The sequence below is a fragment of the Salvelinus namaycush genome, chromosome 42, assembly GCF_016432855.1.
Source record: "Salvelinus namaycush isolate Seneca chromosome 42, SaNama_1.0, whole genome shotgun sequence".
NCBI lineage: Eukaryota > Metazoa > Chordata > Actinopteri > Salmoniformes > Salmonidae > Salvelinus > Salvelinus namaycush.
In genome coordinates this window covers 868,236-883,457 of record NC_052348.1, presented here as the reverse complement: position 1 = coordinate 883,457, position 15,222 = coordinate 868,236, and the positions used below count along the sequence as shown (strand labels likewise).

Here is a 15,222-nt window from a genome sequence, read left to right as displayed (position 1 = left end):
ATGCTTGTAAATGTTAAGGACTGGGGAATTTTTCAGGATAAAAAATAAACAGAATGGTGCTAAGCACAGGCTAAATCCTAGAGGAAAACCTGATTCCGCCTGCTTTCCACCAGACACTGGGAGATGAATTCACCTTTCAGCAGGACAATAACCTAAAACACAAGGCCAAATCTACACTGGAGTTGCTTACCAAGAAGACAGTGAATGTTCCTGAGTTAGTTTTAACTTAAATCTGCTTGAAAATCTATGGCAAGACTTGAAAATTGTTGTCTAGCAATGATCAACAACCAATGGTTGTCTAGCAATGACAGAGCTTGAAGAATTTTGAAAAGAATAATGGGTAAATAATGTACAACCCAGGTGTACAAAGCTCTTAGAGACTTATCCAAAAAGACTAACAGCTGTAATCGCTGCCAAAGGTGATTCTAACATGTATTAACTCAGGGGTGTGCTAATTTGCAAAAATGTATAAAAACATCACCTTGTCATTATGGGGTATTGTGTGTAGATGGGGGAGAAAAAACTATTTAATCCATTTTGAATTAAGACTGTCTCACAACAAAATGTGGAATACATCAATGGGTATGAATACTTTCTTAACATACCTAAAATGAATGCAGTGCACATTCATAGGGGGCCCAGGAGGATGTGCTCTTGAAATGACAAACCACATGATTTTTAGCCCCCAATGGCAACCCCCATTAATTTTATTTTCACTTTCAAATGACACCTACAAAAAGGGAACTTTTTGAAGCTATCTGTCGTCTTCTGAACTTCCTTTGTTTTTTGTTTAACATCCTGCCAAGCGCCACAGTGCGCGGTTGAGCAAGCGCCCTCGATGTCACATGACACCAAGCAAGATTAATTCAACAGTGCTTGATCATCTGAGCTCATTTCCATATGAATAGCAAGACAAACTAGTTATTAGGTAGATTAGCTATCTGTTTTACTGTATGAGGTACTGCACATTTGCACTAAGGGTTCACACAGGAATGAGGTCACAGTCACACAATAACCAGTATGTACTTCCTGTGAGGCAGACTTCCTGTGAGGCAGATTAACACCTACTTAAAACTGACAGGTATAAGGCTTTATAACTTGTTATAAGCATGTATGAGCCTTTTTGATGTCGTATTATAAGGATAAAAAATATATTATGTCAATCTTTGTAGCAAATTTTCAACTGCCTCAAATGACTAATGGGCCATACATGTTCACGACAGGTCTTACAGTGCATTATAATGCATTGTAAGTAAAGTGTTCTCACAACATTACATACTCATCAAATATAGTTTTTTTTCTCCCATAAACTTAACTCGTAAAACTACCTACCTCTTTAAAGAGTATCTTAAATAAATCCCACAGCACTTGTCTTTTCCTACTTTGATGATAACTACTTTGTTGCAACTTGCCAGGTCGCAGGTCGCAACTTGCAGCCTACCTGGTTAAGTAAAGGTGAAATAATTAAAAAGTTGAGGGTAAATGTACTTGCTACGATTGTCATATGTTGTTGTCTCACCTAGTTTAAGATTAAGATGAATGCGCTAATAATGTAAGTCACTCTGGATAAGATATAAATGTAAAACAAGTTGGAGTGACTTAATCAAACATTTCAAGAGAGGAAGAGGAATTGAGTAACAATGACCTTAACAGTAGGACATTCTCCCTTATTGCTTGCTTCCTCATATTTTTCAAGGATCAACTGCTCTTATCACAGATGGGTTTCACAATGAATAGTCACTATTCATACACATTTGTCGGATGAAAGAAATGCGGGAAATTTTCATCAGAGAGAAGTTAAAACATTATGGATTGAAGAGACAGCACAGCTGAAATTAGTCATTGTTTATTTCTGTAATGAATAGCTGACCAACTGACTGCCTGCCTGTACAGTGTGTTTGCTCTCAGTCACCAATGATGTAAGAACGGACATCTGCTTTTGAGTAAGCGAGGGCATACAAGAAGGACTACCTGAACTAGACAAGGACATTAATATTTGCTCTGGTATTTGTGAAACATAATTTAAATGACTGTAAATTATACATTAATACATTGATGAAAGTATTATTTATTTCCTTTTTCAGGAATCCCTCGGTCTCCAAAGTTCATGAAAATGAACATGTATGATACATAATATATGCCATTTAGCAGACGCTTTTATCCAAAGCAACTTACAGTCATGGGGTGGCAGGTAGGCTAGTGGTTAGAGCATTGGACTAGTAACAGAAAGGTTGCAAGATCAAATCCCCAAGCTGACAAGGTAAAAATCTGTCGTTCTGCCCCTGAACAAGGCAGTTAACCCACTGTTCCTATGCCGTCGTTGAAAATAAGAATTTGTTCCTAACTGACTTGCCTTGTTAAATAAAGGTAAATTAAAAGTATACATTACGTATGGGTGGCCCCAGGAATCGATGCTAGAACCCTGGTGCAATTGCCATGCTCTAACAACTGAGCCATACTGGACCACATGTATGACCTTACTCTTATTCTACATTTTCTATTTAACTAAAATAATTTTAAAAACCCTATCTGCATCACTATTACTTTGAAGAAACCTGACAATCCTTGGCTTTGGCCTCTATCCCTAGCCTGTGATGGCTGGGGTTAAAAAATATCATGGTGCTATTGAGTTTTCAGTACACAGGGCAGGGCTCTAACTACAACAGGGGCGAGAGGCAATAGGGTTATTAGAGGGGATCAGACCTGAAGGTTGCCTGTAGCTTGTAATCAGTAGGGGGGGGGGGTTCATTATTATACTCCACAATGACGTTTTGTACCAGCAAGTGGCAAACCACTCTAAGCCAATGAACTGACCTTTCTTATAAAATAAACGAACAAAGGAAATTGGCAATAATACCAACCACCTCCAACCCCCTATAACTAATAATGATCTACAGCTCCCAAGAATAGAGCTGCCACGCTCCACTTTCAAGTGAACCAGAGAGCATCGCATACAGTGCGTGTTGGGAATTCCCTTTATGGGAATTTCCCATTCGTTTTGGATACACATGAGATTAAATGCCACATTTATCCATTCTGTAGTCTGTCTAGATAAGTGTCAGGCTAAGTTTTCCCATTGCTGAAAAAATGCATGACTTGGACAGATCTCGTAGACACCCGGTTAATGGAAACCTAGTGGCGCCAGGAACTGTTTTGCCACGTCATCTGACTTGAAATTCATGGATTTGTAAACGTAGGTAGTCAGCCATTGTTTCTATTAAAAGGTCGCTGAGTACAGCAAAAGGGATTTGTGATACCACATTTTTCCACTCCATACAGGTGGGCTGTGTGTTCACATATAGACCAACCGTGCAGTTGTGTAGGTGTTTGGGGGGGAAATTCCTGTCAACCCCAACCATGGCTTATTTGGGGGCCGTGTGTGTGTGTGTGTGACACTATGTGTGTGTGGGTCTTATGCAACAGTCAAATAAGGATTGCTGTACAAAGCTACAATCTGAAACACAACCAATTGAATTCTTGAATTAAACTTCTCATAGAATCACCCTCTTTTTACTGAACAGATGTAAATGTGTGAGAATGATAGGAACTGGTCCAACCGCAAACATCTTCCCCAGACTGCATATGAGTACGCGGCGTGCAATGTCATCTCGAGACTGTGGCTGAGTCTCACATGACACCCTATTCCCTATTTAGTGCATTACTTTTGAGGGAATAGTGCACTATATAGGGAATAGAGTGCCATTTGGAACACAGTCTGTGACTTAGCTCTTCGGAGGACTCTGAAACTTCTGATGGAGTTTCTATCTCTTTCAGCTGCTATAGTCCCTTGACACAATTAGCGAGGCCTTTCTTGTAGGAGGTCACAGTTCCTATAAGTGAGGCCCCATCTGCATCTGTACAGCAAGAGTGACCTCGTGTCTGTACTCTACTTCTATATAGGATATAGTTATTAAAGGCTGTTAAGGACACTTTTTAGAGTTTAGAAGTTTAGAGTTTAAAATTCAATTGAAGTGTCATTGTACAATATTACAACAGTAATACCTATTACAGACTTAACAAACATATTGTATATACTGTCTGTGACACTATAATCCTCCGTAGGCAGTCATAATACACTATATCAATATCAGCCATAATACACTAGGCTAAATCGTCAATACAAATATAGAAAGGTACAAAAAAACAAAGTAACACCTATACCTCTTTGAACTGCAAAATAATTGACTAGGTTTTTAAATTGTGTTCTAATCATACCAGAACACAGAAGAGTGTGACATGGAACTCTCTCTCTTTCAAGATAAACTGGGACTCCAATAACAATATTGCTCTGCAATATTAAAGCTGATCTACCCACTAAAAAACAAAAAAAACAATGGAGCTTAACGATCCAGTGATCTGCTACTTTAGTGTCTCGAACACGGAAATACATGGACAATACACACACACACACACACAGACCTTGTTTGGTGCTTCATCTGCCACCCCTTTAAATAGCTACTTTCTAACAGGGAATGTCCAGTTCCCTGCGGCCATATTGTACCCGTAACAACTGGTCCTGGACTTGTGTTGTTTAGCTCAAAATGATTTAATTGAGAACTAGTCTGAAGACAACTGATCCCAAATCAGTAGTTAGGAGCAGGATGTAACCAGAGCCTCTGTCTCACTGGTCTCTAGTCCCCTTGCTGTGTTCACTTCAGCCACACAGGACAGCTGGGAATGTGGCACTGACACAGGACAGCGTGCCCATTCAGGCTACTCTGGGAAGGGGTTTTCCAAAGTGTGTACAAACATACACACAGTCAGACAAGGAACGTCCACAGTCACACAAATGCACACATACCAGCGCACGCACGCACACAAATATTAACACTTGTTGGACACGCACACACACGAATGCAGATAGACGCGCACACACACACACACACACACACTTGGGTCCTGTGGGACCTGAGTTTCAATGGTTAATCTAAGGTCAGAGCCTCTCGCTGTCTCACACTCTCACTCCTGACTCTGCCCCCAAAACTATAATTTGACAAGCAGTTATCCACCAAGCAAACAAAAATCCAACAAAAGTTCCTCAAGCTGAGATGTTGTCTGGTTTGTATCACAAACACTCCACATGATTGGTCAAACAACCGTTTTTTTATTACAAAAATATCCTTTCCATTAAACAGGTTAAAACAAATAGTCACATGTTGATGTTTATAAATCAATGGCTTCTAGAAAAATAAAACTTGAGTCAGTTCGGAGGTAATTTCTACTAATGTAGTTTCAAATGTCAGACACTTTTTTTAAGGTGCCATGTTATGGAGAATTTGTCTCCCACACTGTCTTATCGTACCAGGATGTGGGAAACATACTGCTTTGGTGTACCAGGATTCAGACGACACCTCAAAACATGATGGCGATGTTCATTTTGACACGGCACTGTAAAGATTTGCCAATTTGAAAAAGAAATAGCAAATAAATATTCAATCGTATATAATACTGTGAATACATATTTCCAGGCACAAAGATCATAGGTGAATATATATATAGGTTCAATTGAAAATAGATGACTTACACAAAACATGTCAACAACATCAAAATATACAGTACAACAAATAGCACCATGGTAACGAAAGGCAACGTTCATACATTATCTTCAACCAGAAAGAAGCTTATGTATTTCAAATCCAATAAATGCATCTGTACATAAACGATTACTTTGGTAACCAGGTTAGGAAAGTGCAACAGATTAACAATTTGATGCCGGAATATTGAATTGAGGTTTGTGACATTGAAATATTGCAATTAACATCCAATTTCCCATCTAGATTTTCGACAGAGCACGCAATCAACCATCTCCACACAGAAACACACCCATGCAGTATCATGTGATAATTGACATGGATCATGTAGTCAGACATGAGTGGGTTTGCACTGGAAATCGCTTCGGCTTGCCAAACCAAAGCTATTTCACAAAAACTTGATTTTACACACTTACTTTTCCCACTGGTATTTATCAGGTATTTACTAGGAACTCAACCCATTCAAAATGGTGGCCAGTGGTGTTTGTTGTTACGAATCCGAAAGAAACAGATCATTCAAAGTCATTACTGTGTTATCATTTTACCATGTAGTTTCCTGGTAAATACCTGCTCTTTTCTGTACTGTAAAATAAAGTGCTACCGCTATTTCTCCCACTACGACCATCAAGCTAGTACTGACACTCCAACTCTGCATCGATAATATATTTGATTCTGTCCTTTAACAACCAAAAAGCATGGTAGCGTCTGAAGTCCAGGTAGTACCTCCCTGTTTCAGTCCGTTTTCTTCCATTTAGTGCCTAATGAACACAACCCAGTTGAACTAGTCAGTTTTCGAAGCTCCCCGGTACCAACCCTTCTTAGGGTGCATGTAGTGCTTTTTCTTCAGTGCTCAATTATCATCAGTTAGCGATATTAGTCTTAACACCCCCGTGGGGTGGGCGGGGTAGTAACTCTCTTAGCTTGGGAGTAGGGCAAAGTTGCCCCTAGACACTGATCTTGGGTCAGTTTTGCATTTTCCCCACTTTATGGTTTTGTTTGGGGAACGGAAGCTGATCCTATATCTGTACCTAGAGGAAACTTCACGCCGGAGCTCATAGTCTGGCACACTCCTCGAAGTGATTGAGGTACTCCCTTGCATGTGCGTCATCATACGTGGTGAAGCATCGTGGGCATTGGAGTTCCGACGAACCCTGGCACTTTGTCCAGGTGGGACTGGGTGCTAATACCGCCGACGCCACCCCAGGCGATGTCCCGCTTTGATGTTTTGCCACAGGTGGATCAACGCTGTTCCTCAGCAGTGGTTCGGCCGAGTCCGTGCTCATACGTGGGGAGATCCGGTGTCCCATATGGACTCGGAACGTGGAGTCGACATCTCTAGTAGGGCTCTGGAAGAGAAATTAATGATGATCATGAGTAAAAGTGTTCCTTCCCATAGCCAAACTGGGCATAGTAGCACTTTGAGGATAATGTATTAAACACTCCATACAAATAAAATGATCACTATATCATTATTATTATTTTAAGAAAGTGCCCTCTGTTGTTCCCTAATGTGATGGCTGACCAATCAGGCTGTTACCAACCCGTAGTAAACTTTTTGAAAAAATTGTGTTTGACCTGATACAATGCTATTTTACAGTAAACAATTTGACAACAGACTTCCAGCACGCTTATAAGAAAGGACATTCAACAAACACAGCATTTACACAAATGACTGACGATTGGCTGAGAGAAATTGATACAAATATTGTGAGGGCTGTTTTGTTAGACTTCAGTGCTGCTTTTGACACTATCGATCATAATCTGCTATTGGAAAAACGTATGTGTTATGGCTTTACACCCCCTGCTACATTGTGGATAAAGAGTTACCTGTCTAACAGAACAGAGGTTGTTATTTAATGGAAAGCTCTCCAACATAATCCAGGTGGAATTCCCCAGGGCAGCTGTCTAGGCCCCTTTTTTTTCAATCTTTACTAATTACATGTAAATCCAGTGTGTCTATGGATGACTCAACACTATACACGTCAGCTACTACAGCGACTGAAATGACTGCAACACTTAACAAAGAGCTGCAGTGAGTTTCAGAATGGGTGGCAAGGAATAAGTTAGTCCTAAATATTTCTAAAACTAAAAGCACTGTATTTGGGATAAATCCTTCACTAAACCATAAACCTCAACTAAATCTTGTAATGAATAATGTGGATATTGAGCAAGTTGAGGTGACTAAACTGCTTGGAGTAACCCTGGATTGTAAACTGTCATGGTCAAAACATATTGATACAACAGTAGCTAAGATGGGGAGAAGGCTAAAGTGCTGCTCTGCCTTAATAATACTATCAACAAGGCAGGTCCTACAGGCCTTAGTTTTGTCGCACTTGGACTACTGTTCAGTTGTGTTGTCAGGTGCCATAAAGAGGGACTTAGGAAAATTACAATTAACTCAGAACAGGGCAGCATGGCTGGCCCTTAAATGTACACAGGGAGCTAACATTAATGATATGCATGTCAATCTCTCCTGGCTCAAAGTGGAAGAGAGATTGACTTCATCACTACTTGTTTTTGTAAGAAGTGTTGACAAGCTGAATGTACCGAGCTGTCTGTTTAAATTACTAGCACACATCTCGGAAACCCATGCATACCCCACAAGACATGCCACCAGAGGTCTCTTCACAATCCCCAAGTCAAGAACAGACTATGGGAGGCGCACAGTACTACATAAAGCAATGACTACATGGAACTCTATTCCACATCAGGTAACTGATGCAAGCAGTAGAATCAGATTTTAAAAAACAGGTACAAATACACCTTATGGAACAGTGTGAACTGTGAAGAGACACACACAAAAGGTACAGACACACGCATACAAGCGCTAGCACACGTATATTGTAATATTGTTGTATGGTGGTATTATACATTTTGTATTGTAGATATGTAGGGGTGTAGTAATGTTATATGATGTAATGTTTTATCTTTGTTTTATATGTAATGTAAGTGCCTTAATGTGTTTGGACCCCAGGAAGTGTAGCTGCTGCCTTGGCAACAGCTAATGGGGATCCCTAATAAATACAAATACAAATACTGTATCTTATTAGCCGTTAGCGAACTGTATGAAGAACATGTCTGTCGAAACATCATTGTATCATCAATCCTCAATAAATGGCAAATGTAACATATCTCCTGAAACACATTTGTATGTGATGTATGTTAGTAATGACTGTGTGTGTGGCCTTACCTGTGCCTGTGTGTGTAGCTGCTCTTGTAGTTGAGATACTTCCTCTTGCAGGTCCTGGATCCTGCCCTGCGCTCTCTCCCTGTCTGCCCGCTCCGACTTAAAGTCATCTGTGTAGATGATAACCTGTGAAGGAGAGAGGGAAAGGGTGAGGGTATGTGTGAGAAAGAGAGAGGGATACGTTTCTGATTCAACTGAATAGGGTGGAACTGTATGTGAGAGAGAAGAGAGAGAGGTTTCTGGATTCAATGGGGTTTTCTTTAAAGACTGTGCTATGTGATGCATGGATTCATGTGTACGTGTCAGAGAGAAAGAAGAGGGAGAGCAAGAGTGGGGAGACAGAGGGAGAAACAAACAGAGAGATAGAAAGAGAAAAAGAGAGAAAGAGAATGTGAGAGAGACAAAGAGAAATTGAAAGAGAGATGAGTCAGACGATCCTACACCAGACTAACCTGTTGCTCTAGCGTCTGGATGCTCTCCTGGTATCGTCTCCTGTTCTCAACCAGCTCTCTCCCCAACCTCCCACAGTCCCTCATCTTTTCCTCCAATAGGCCGTTGAGCCTGGCTATCTCCTGCTGGAGCAACCCAGCGTTGGCTGAGGCCAACTCAGGTAACAAGCCCAGGCCAGCCCCAGGCTCTTGTGTAGGCCTGGGCCCTAGCCTAGGCCCCACACCTGGAGCAGGGCTGGAGGCAGCAGCCAGGGCACTAGACTTATTCAGCCTCTGACACAGGCTCCTCACAAACTCTTCCCTGCTCGAGTCATACTTTTGCCATTTGGAGTTCAGACCTTCCACCTGGGAAAATTAAGGAGGGAGGGGAAGAGGGAGACATTAGTCACAAACATGTACACACACTTGTGCACACACAGCTTCTCACACACACACGGCTGTTCAACTTTGGTTCTTTCAAAGAAATATAAAATATTCAACCTTTATTTAACTAGACAAGTCAGTTAAGAACAGATTCTTATTTTTACAATGACAGCCTACACTGGCCAAACCTGGACGACGCTGGGCCAATTGTGCGCCGCCCTATGGGACTCCCAATCACGGCCGGTTGTGATACAGCCTGGATTCGAACCAGGGTGTCTGTAGTGACACCTCTAGCACTGAGATGCAGTGCCTTAGACCGCTGCAGTGCCTTAGACCGCTGCAGTGCCTTAGACCGCTGCAGTGCCTTAGACCGCTGCAGTGCCTTAGACCGCTGCAGTGCCTTAGACCGCTGCAGTGCCTTAGACCGCTGCAGTGCCTTAGACCGCTGCGCCACTCGGGTTCTGACAGCCCATTTGCTATGACAATGTTGGATTACTACAGTAATTACTATAGTATACGCATACTACAGTATACTACAGTCATGTATATTAAATACTACAGTATTCACTGTTGTGTTTTTACAGTAAAGTCTGCAAAAACACTACAGTGAATACCATAGTATACTATAGTATTTTTTAATGTAGGTAGAAGGGAGTTTCTACAGTGTGTTCCTGCTTACATATGCCACTCTTTGTTTTAGCTGTTGGTTCTCTTCTTGGAGTTTGCTGACCAGAGTGTCACCGCGACCCGCTTCCTTATTATCCGACATCTGACCATGAAAAGGGGAAACAAGAGCTCAAAATGAAACTATCTGTTTAGAAATACAACAGAAACAAACACTAACAACTTGGCTGAAAAGCACATAATGGCAGAGACCGAGAGATTCCATAACGCTTTTATACACACACACATCTTTTTCATGACTTACATTTTTTTGTTTTGAAAGAGTTACAGTGAAAAAGCTTTTCCCAGTGAGCAAATACGTATTTTCAATGTATTTTGCTGATGGGGATGTAGTTTGGATGTAGCCACTGCTGTTCTCCTCTCTCAGTTGGAGTTCAGTGCTTGCAACCCCAGGATTGTGGGCTTTTGGGTTCGATTCCAGCATAGGCCACATATACTGAATATAACATTCAGTATATACAGTTTGTGGATATGAGTTAGCTCTTTACACTCGTACCCTTCTAAGGGTTCAAAATAGCGGATTTGGGTGATGATAAACACATAAATTGGTATGCAGCGGCTGTACACTAACATGCTATATGTAACGTCAAAGCGCAAGGTCTCTGCTTCCCAACGCAGTATTGGTTTTGACTGACGGCGGTTCTGAACATGAACAAGAAGTTACCCCCATATCTCCCACAAATTGTGTCGTCTGAGTGAGGGAAATGCTGTCAATAATGAGGACTCTTATGTACTTTGAAAGATGAGACGTTGACGATTATAATACCACTTTGGTGTCACACAAGCAAGCCAAACACCCGTTAGTTCAAACGTGCAATTCCCCATTTCATATCACAAAACTCATGTCATATACAGTGCCAACGTTTATGATCACTATGCTTGATGTACAGTTACAAGAATGACATGGTGTATTGTGAAGACATTTGCCGGGAACTCGTGATTCTATTCTAGTCGCACCAAAATGACAATTTGCTTTTCTGAATTGCCTTGTGAGAGCCTAACACCGTAAGATCGTATTTCGTAACTTAACTAGCCATGTTCGCAATAGAACACGCTTTCAAATGATGCCCACCTGACCAGATTGCGATTTTTAATGGACCATTTTTGGAATGCCTAAACAGCAACAGTAATTGTGTAAAGGCGGAGATCCAGGGCTGTGTTCCTAAGAAAACAACTACTGTACAAGTCTGCTTGCTCTAGTTCCTCAACGGTACAGCTAGGAGCGCTCAAAATAGCACCTTATAGTTGAAGACTCTTCTTTGAGTCATAAAAGTGCACTGAAATTAAGTAGGAACTGTGCACACTTTGGAGAGGTGTGTTGCCACATGGAGACACCAGTTAGACCTCTCACTTGTAATTTCTTTGTCTTATGTTGCACCTAATGTTGCAACCCAAATGACCATGAATATTCTTATCATGCTACCAGAGTATTTTCAGAGTTCATTTTATTTAACCTTTATTTAACTAAGCAAGTCAGTTAAGAACAAATTCTTATTTCACAATGACAGCCTAGGAACAGTGGGTCAACTGCCTTGTTCAGGGGCTGAACGACAGATTTCTACCTTGTCAGCTCAGAGATTTGATCTAGCAACCTTTCGGTTACTGGCCCAACGCTCTAACCACTAGGCTACCTGCCGCCCCCAAATGTGGCAAACAGAACAGTAAATGTAAAACACACATAAAATCAACACAATAATGTTTGGAGTCAGTCTTGTGTCAGATTAACTGTTTTGTCCTCACCTTTAGTCTAATAATTATTTCCCCATAATCTCCAAACTGTTCCCTTTTGATTGCTACCATGGTTATGCATATGCTTTCCATATTTCTTCTGTAAAAAACATTTCAATTTAGCCCTATCTATATAGGCCAATTCCTACGAGTGTAAGGGGTTAATTGTAATTTGCATTGGATAAAAGCGCTTGATAACCATGCTACTACACACTTATTATAAACTGGGTGGGTCGAGCCCTGAATGCTGATTGGCTGACAGTCGCGGTATATCAGACCGTATACCACGGGTATGACAAAACATGTCTTTTTACTGCTCTAATTACATTGGTAACCAGTTTATAATAGCAATAAGGCACCTCGGGGGTTTGTGGTATATGGCCAATATACTACGGCGAAGGGCTGTGTCCAGGCACTCCGCGTTGCGTCGCGCATAAGAACAGCGCCTAAGCCATAGTATATTGGCCATATACCACATCTCCTTGGGCCTTATTTCTTAATTATACAACCTTCATACACACCTCTTTTGCCTTCTGCTGTATTTTCACCTCCTCCGTCACTCTCTCTCCTCCTTTCTTCTCTCCCTCTAGTCGGCCCAGTAACTCTTGACACACCCTGACTGTGGCTCCCAGTTGGCCCCGGAGCTGGTCGGCCTCTTCAGCCAGCGAGGTGCACAGGACTGCACGGGTGGCCTGTGCTCGGTCCCTCTCGGCCAGGGCAGAGCGGAGCCTCTGGATAACCTGGTCCTTCTCGTGGTCCGGTTGACGGGTCACACTCTCCAGCTCACGTTCCTTCTCCCTCAGCTGCTGTCGCAACCTCTGTATCTCCTTCAGGGGTGAGAGAATAGAATAGAATAGGCTTGAGTGTCAAATGTGAGTCAAATGCCGAAGATACTTTTACATTTTTTTTTATTATTATTGATGGATAATATAGCTTTTTGTAATGTTTAATTGTATTGAATTATGACTTTTTTGTGATACAGCTTTGTGTTTGTTTCGTGAAGTTAATGCGAAACAACACTGACACCTGCACCCCGCCACACATTGAAATGGAAAAGAGAGGTTATTGCTATAGCAACATCCTCTATGCACTGCAAGGTGGTTTTGAAGCAGGGACATTTCATTAAGCCTAGTTGGCAAGTTTGGTGGTTGGTTAGGCCTACACTAGTAGTATTTCCAATAGACCACTAGTTAGGAACTAGTGTAGGGTTAGGGTTCTCTCAAACCAAGTGCATATAGGCTTGGTGTAGGCTAGTGGCTATTTTCAGAGAAGACCATTTACAGTAGGCCTAAACTACCCTTCTTTCATAATGTGCAAATTGAAAATGAAAGGACACCCTTCATGTTGATCTAAATCTGTCATAAAGGATCGTTTTTATTCATTGACGTTGACATTTCAAGTAGGGCTATAACCTAATGTTAAAAGGCACAACTATGTTTCACAGGGTTAGTCTAAATATTAAATTCCACATGATAAACATTTAGAACACATAAAATTCAGTCAATTCTACTCACTTCTTGGCTCAACTCTGCTTGCTGAGCCGTATTCATTTCTGTGTCTTTCCATTTTTGCTTCAGTTTGCAGATCTCTTTGCATAAACTTTCCAGCAAAGATTTGGACGGTGCTATGACAACATGGTCATACCCTTCCACATTGATCCAGGTATTCTCGTATTTGCCCAACCTAGCCTTTAAATCTGCGATTAAATTGTCCCTTTTGTAGATGTTCTTATTTAATGTGTCAATCTCCAGCAGAGTTTCGTGGTAGAAAGTATTCAATGTATTGCAGCTCCGTATCTTTGCTTTCAGTGTATCATTATCCAAATTGACATCCATCGTGTTTCTTATTCCAGAGTTAACACCTTTGCTTCTGATAGATGGGGATTGGGAAAAATCTTCAATATTCCATCAGCTTCTTAAATTAATCTGCTTATTGGTTCGATAGAGTTTGTGTTCGTAGGTTAGGCAACATGTCTTCAAAATTAGACTGAGGAGGATGTCAACTATGTAGCCAAAAGGATGTGGCTCATCTGAATTTGGAAAGAAATATTTCCGACAACTACAGGGACTTTCCTAGAGGGACTTCCCCTAAACAATAGGCGGACTTTTCTTGTACTTTACTTTTTAACAACGTCGGGTAAATTGACAACTCCTTTCCGAGTTGTTCAATCATCCATTCCAGTAACAATCTAAATAATATGATTTCGTTAATTGTCGACTGGACTAAATTGACACAGTTTGACAGGAGTAAAATTTAAAAAAACGCAGCTGCTAGAAGTCTTTGCACATGCGTACAACATTTCCGGTAACATACTAGGCTACCTCCCTCTTCTGATTTGCGTAAATCCACAGATCATGCAATTCTGGTTTGACGGTTTCTAAACATATGGCCTTTGCTTGAGTAATCCGCCTTGGTAAAAATCCGTGAAGCAACTCTGTTTTATCGGATGGAATGTAAAATGAGTTTCCGGTAGCTCTATTTTCCCGAATGAATGACAATTCCGAATAATTTCATGAAAGGTTGTCTGCTGTTATGTAGCCCTAATCTGGTGTGTTTAATTCATTTGTTTACAAAACAGATGTTGAATTCAACATTATGGAAAAGCGTCAATTGTAAACGTGCCAGCAGTGGGACGTAGGTTAGTTTATCTGGGACTGATACATGAGTTTACCCGTAGGCAATGAATTATCAACCTCAAATCTACCTAGCCTACATTGGGATTTTGACCAAAAGGATGTGGCCAGTACCTGTATCGTACCCGCGACTTTCGCGTTATTAGCAGGACTGAGCTAACCGGCTAGGTGAAACCAGCAATGGCTTATTGTATTATTTAAAGCAATCATGTATCCATTCTGCAAGCCCAGTTCGTAATGATACATTGTAACAACGGCCAGGTCGCACCAGACTCGAAACAAATCACGATACAAAAAAAAATCGGTCGCCAATGTGAAATTTATTTTCCTTGTCGATGTAGGCCACTGCCCTAAAGAAAGTAAGATCTGAGTGTGTAACAGCTCATCACAATTTCTAGGCACTGGGGGCCTTAAGTACACAAGTAAAACTACTTTGAAGTACTACTGAAGTAGTTTTTGGGGGAATCTGTACTTTACTATTTATATTTTTGCCAACTTTTACTTTTACTTCACCACATTCCTAAAGCAAATAATGTACTTTTTACTTCATACATTTTCCCTGACACCCACAAGTACTCTTTACATTTTGACAGGAAAATGGTTCAATTCACACACTTGTCAAGAGAACGTCCCTGGTCATCCCAACT

General features: G+C 41.1%; 1 protein-coding gene across 2 annotated transcripts; it reads right to left on the bottom strand.

Annotated features, from left to right (window-relative positions):
* Positions 1 to 5,083: 5,083 nt before the first annotated feature.
* Positions 5,084 to 13,957, bottom strand: LOC120035016 (TNFAIP3-interacting protein 2-like). 2 transcript variants are annotated; one of them, XM_038981761.1, is made up of 6 exons: positions 13,457 to 13,957; positions 12,464 to 12,769; positions 10,210 to 10,299; positions 9,171 to 9,512; positions 8,722 to 8,844; positions 5,084 to 6,877 (listed from the first exon to the last, which is right to left on the bottom strand). In XM_038981761.1, the coding sequence occupies exons 1-6, from the start codon at positions 13,775 to 13,777 to the stop codon at positions 6,584 to 6,586; spliced, it is 1,476 nt and encodes a 491-aa protein (XP_038837689.1). In that variant the 5' UTR covers positions 13,778 to 13,957; the 3' UTR covers positions 5,084 to 6,583. The 2 variants fall into 2 exon arrangements, with proteins under 2 accessions (XP_038837689.1, XP_038837690.1); XM_038981762.1 differs by lacking the exon at positions 10,210 to 10,299.
* Between the last annotated feature and the right edge of the window lie 1,265 nt (positions 13,958 to 15,222).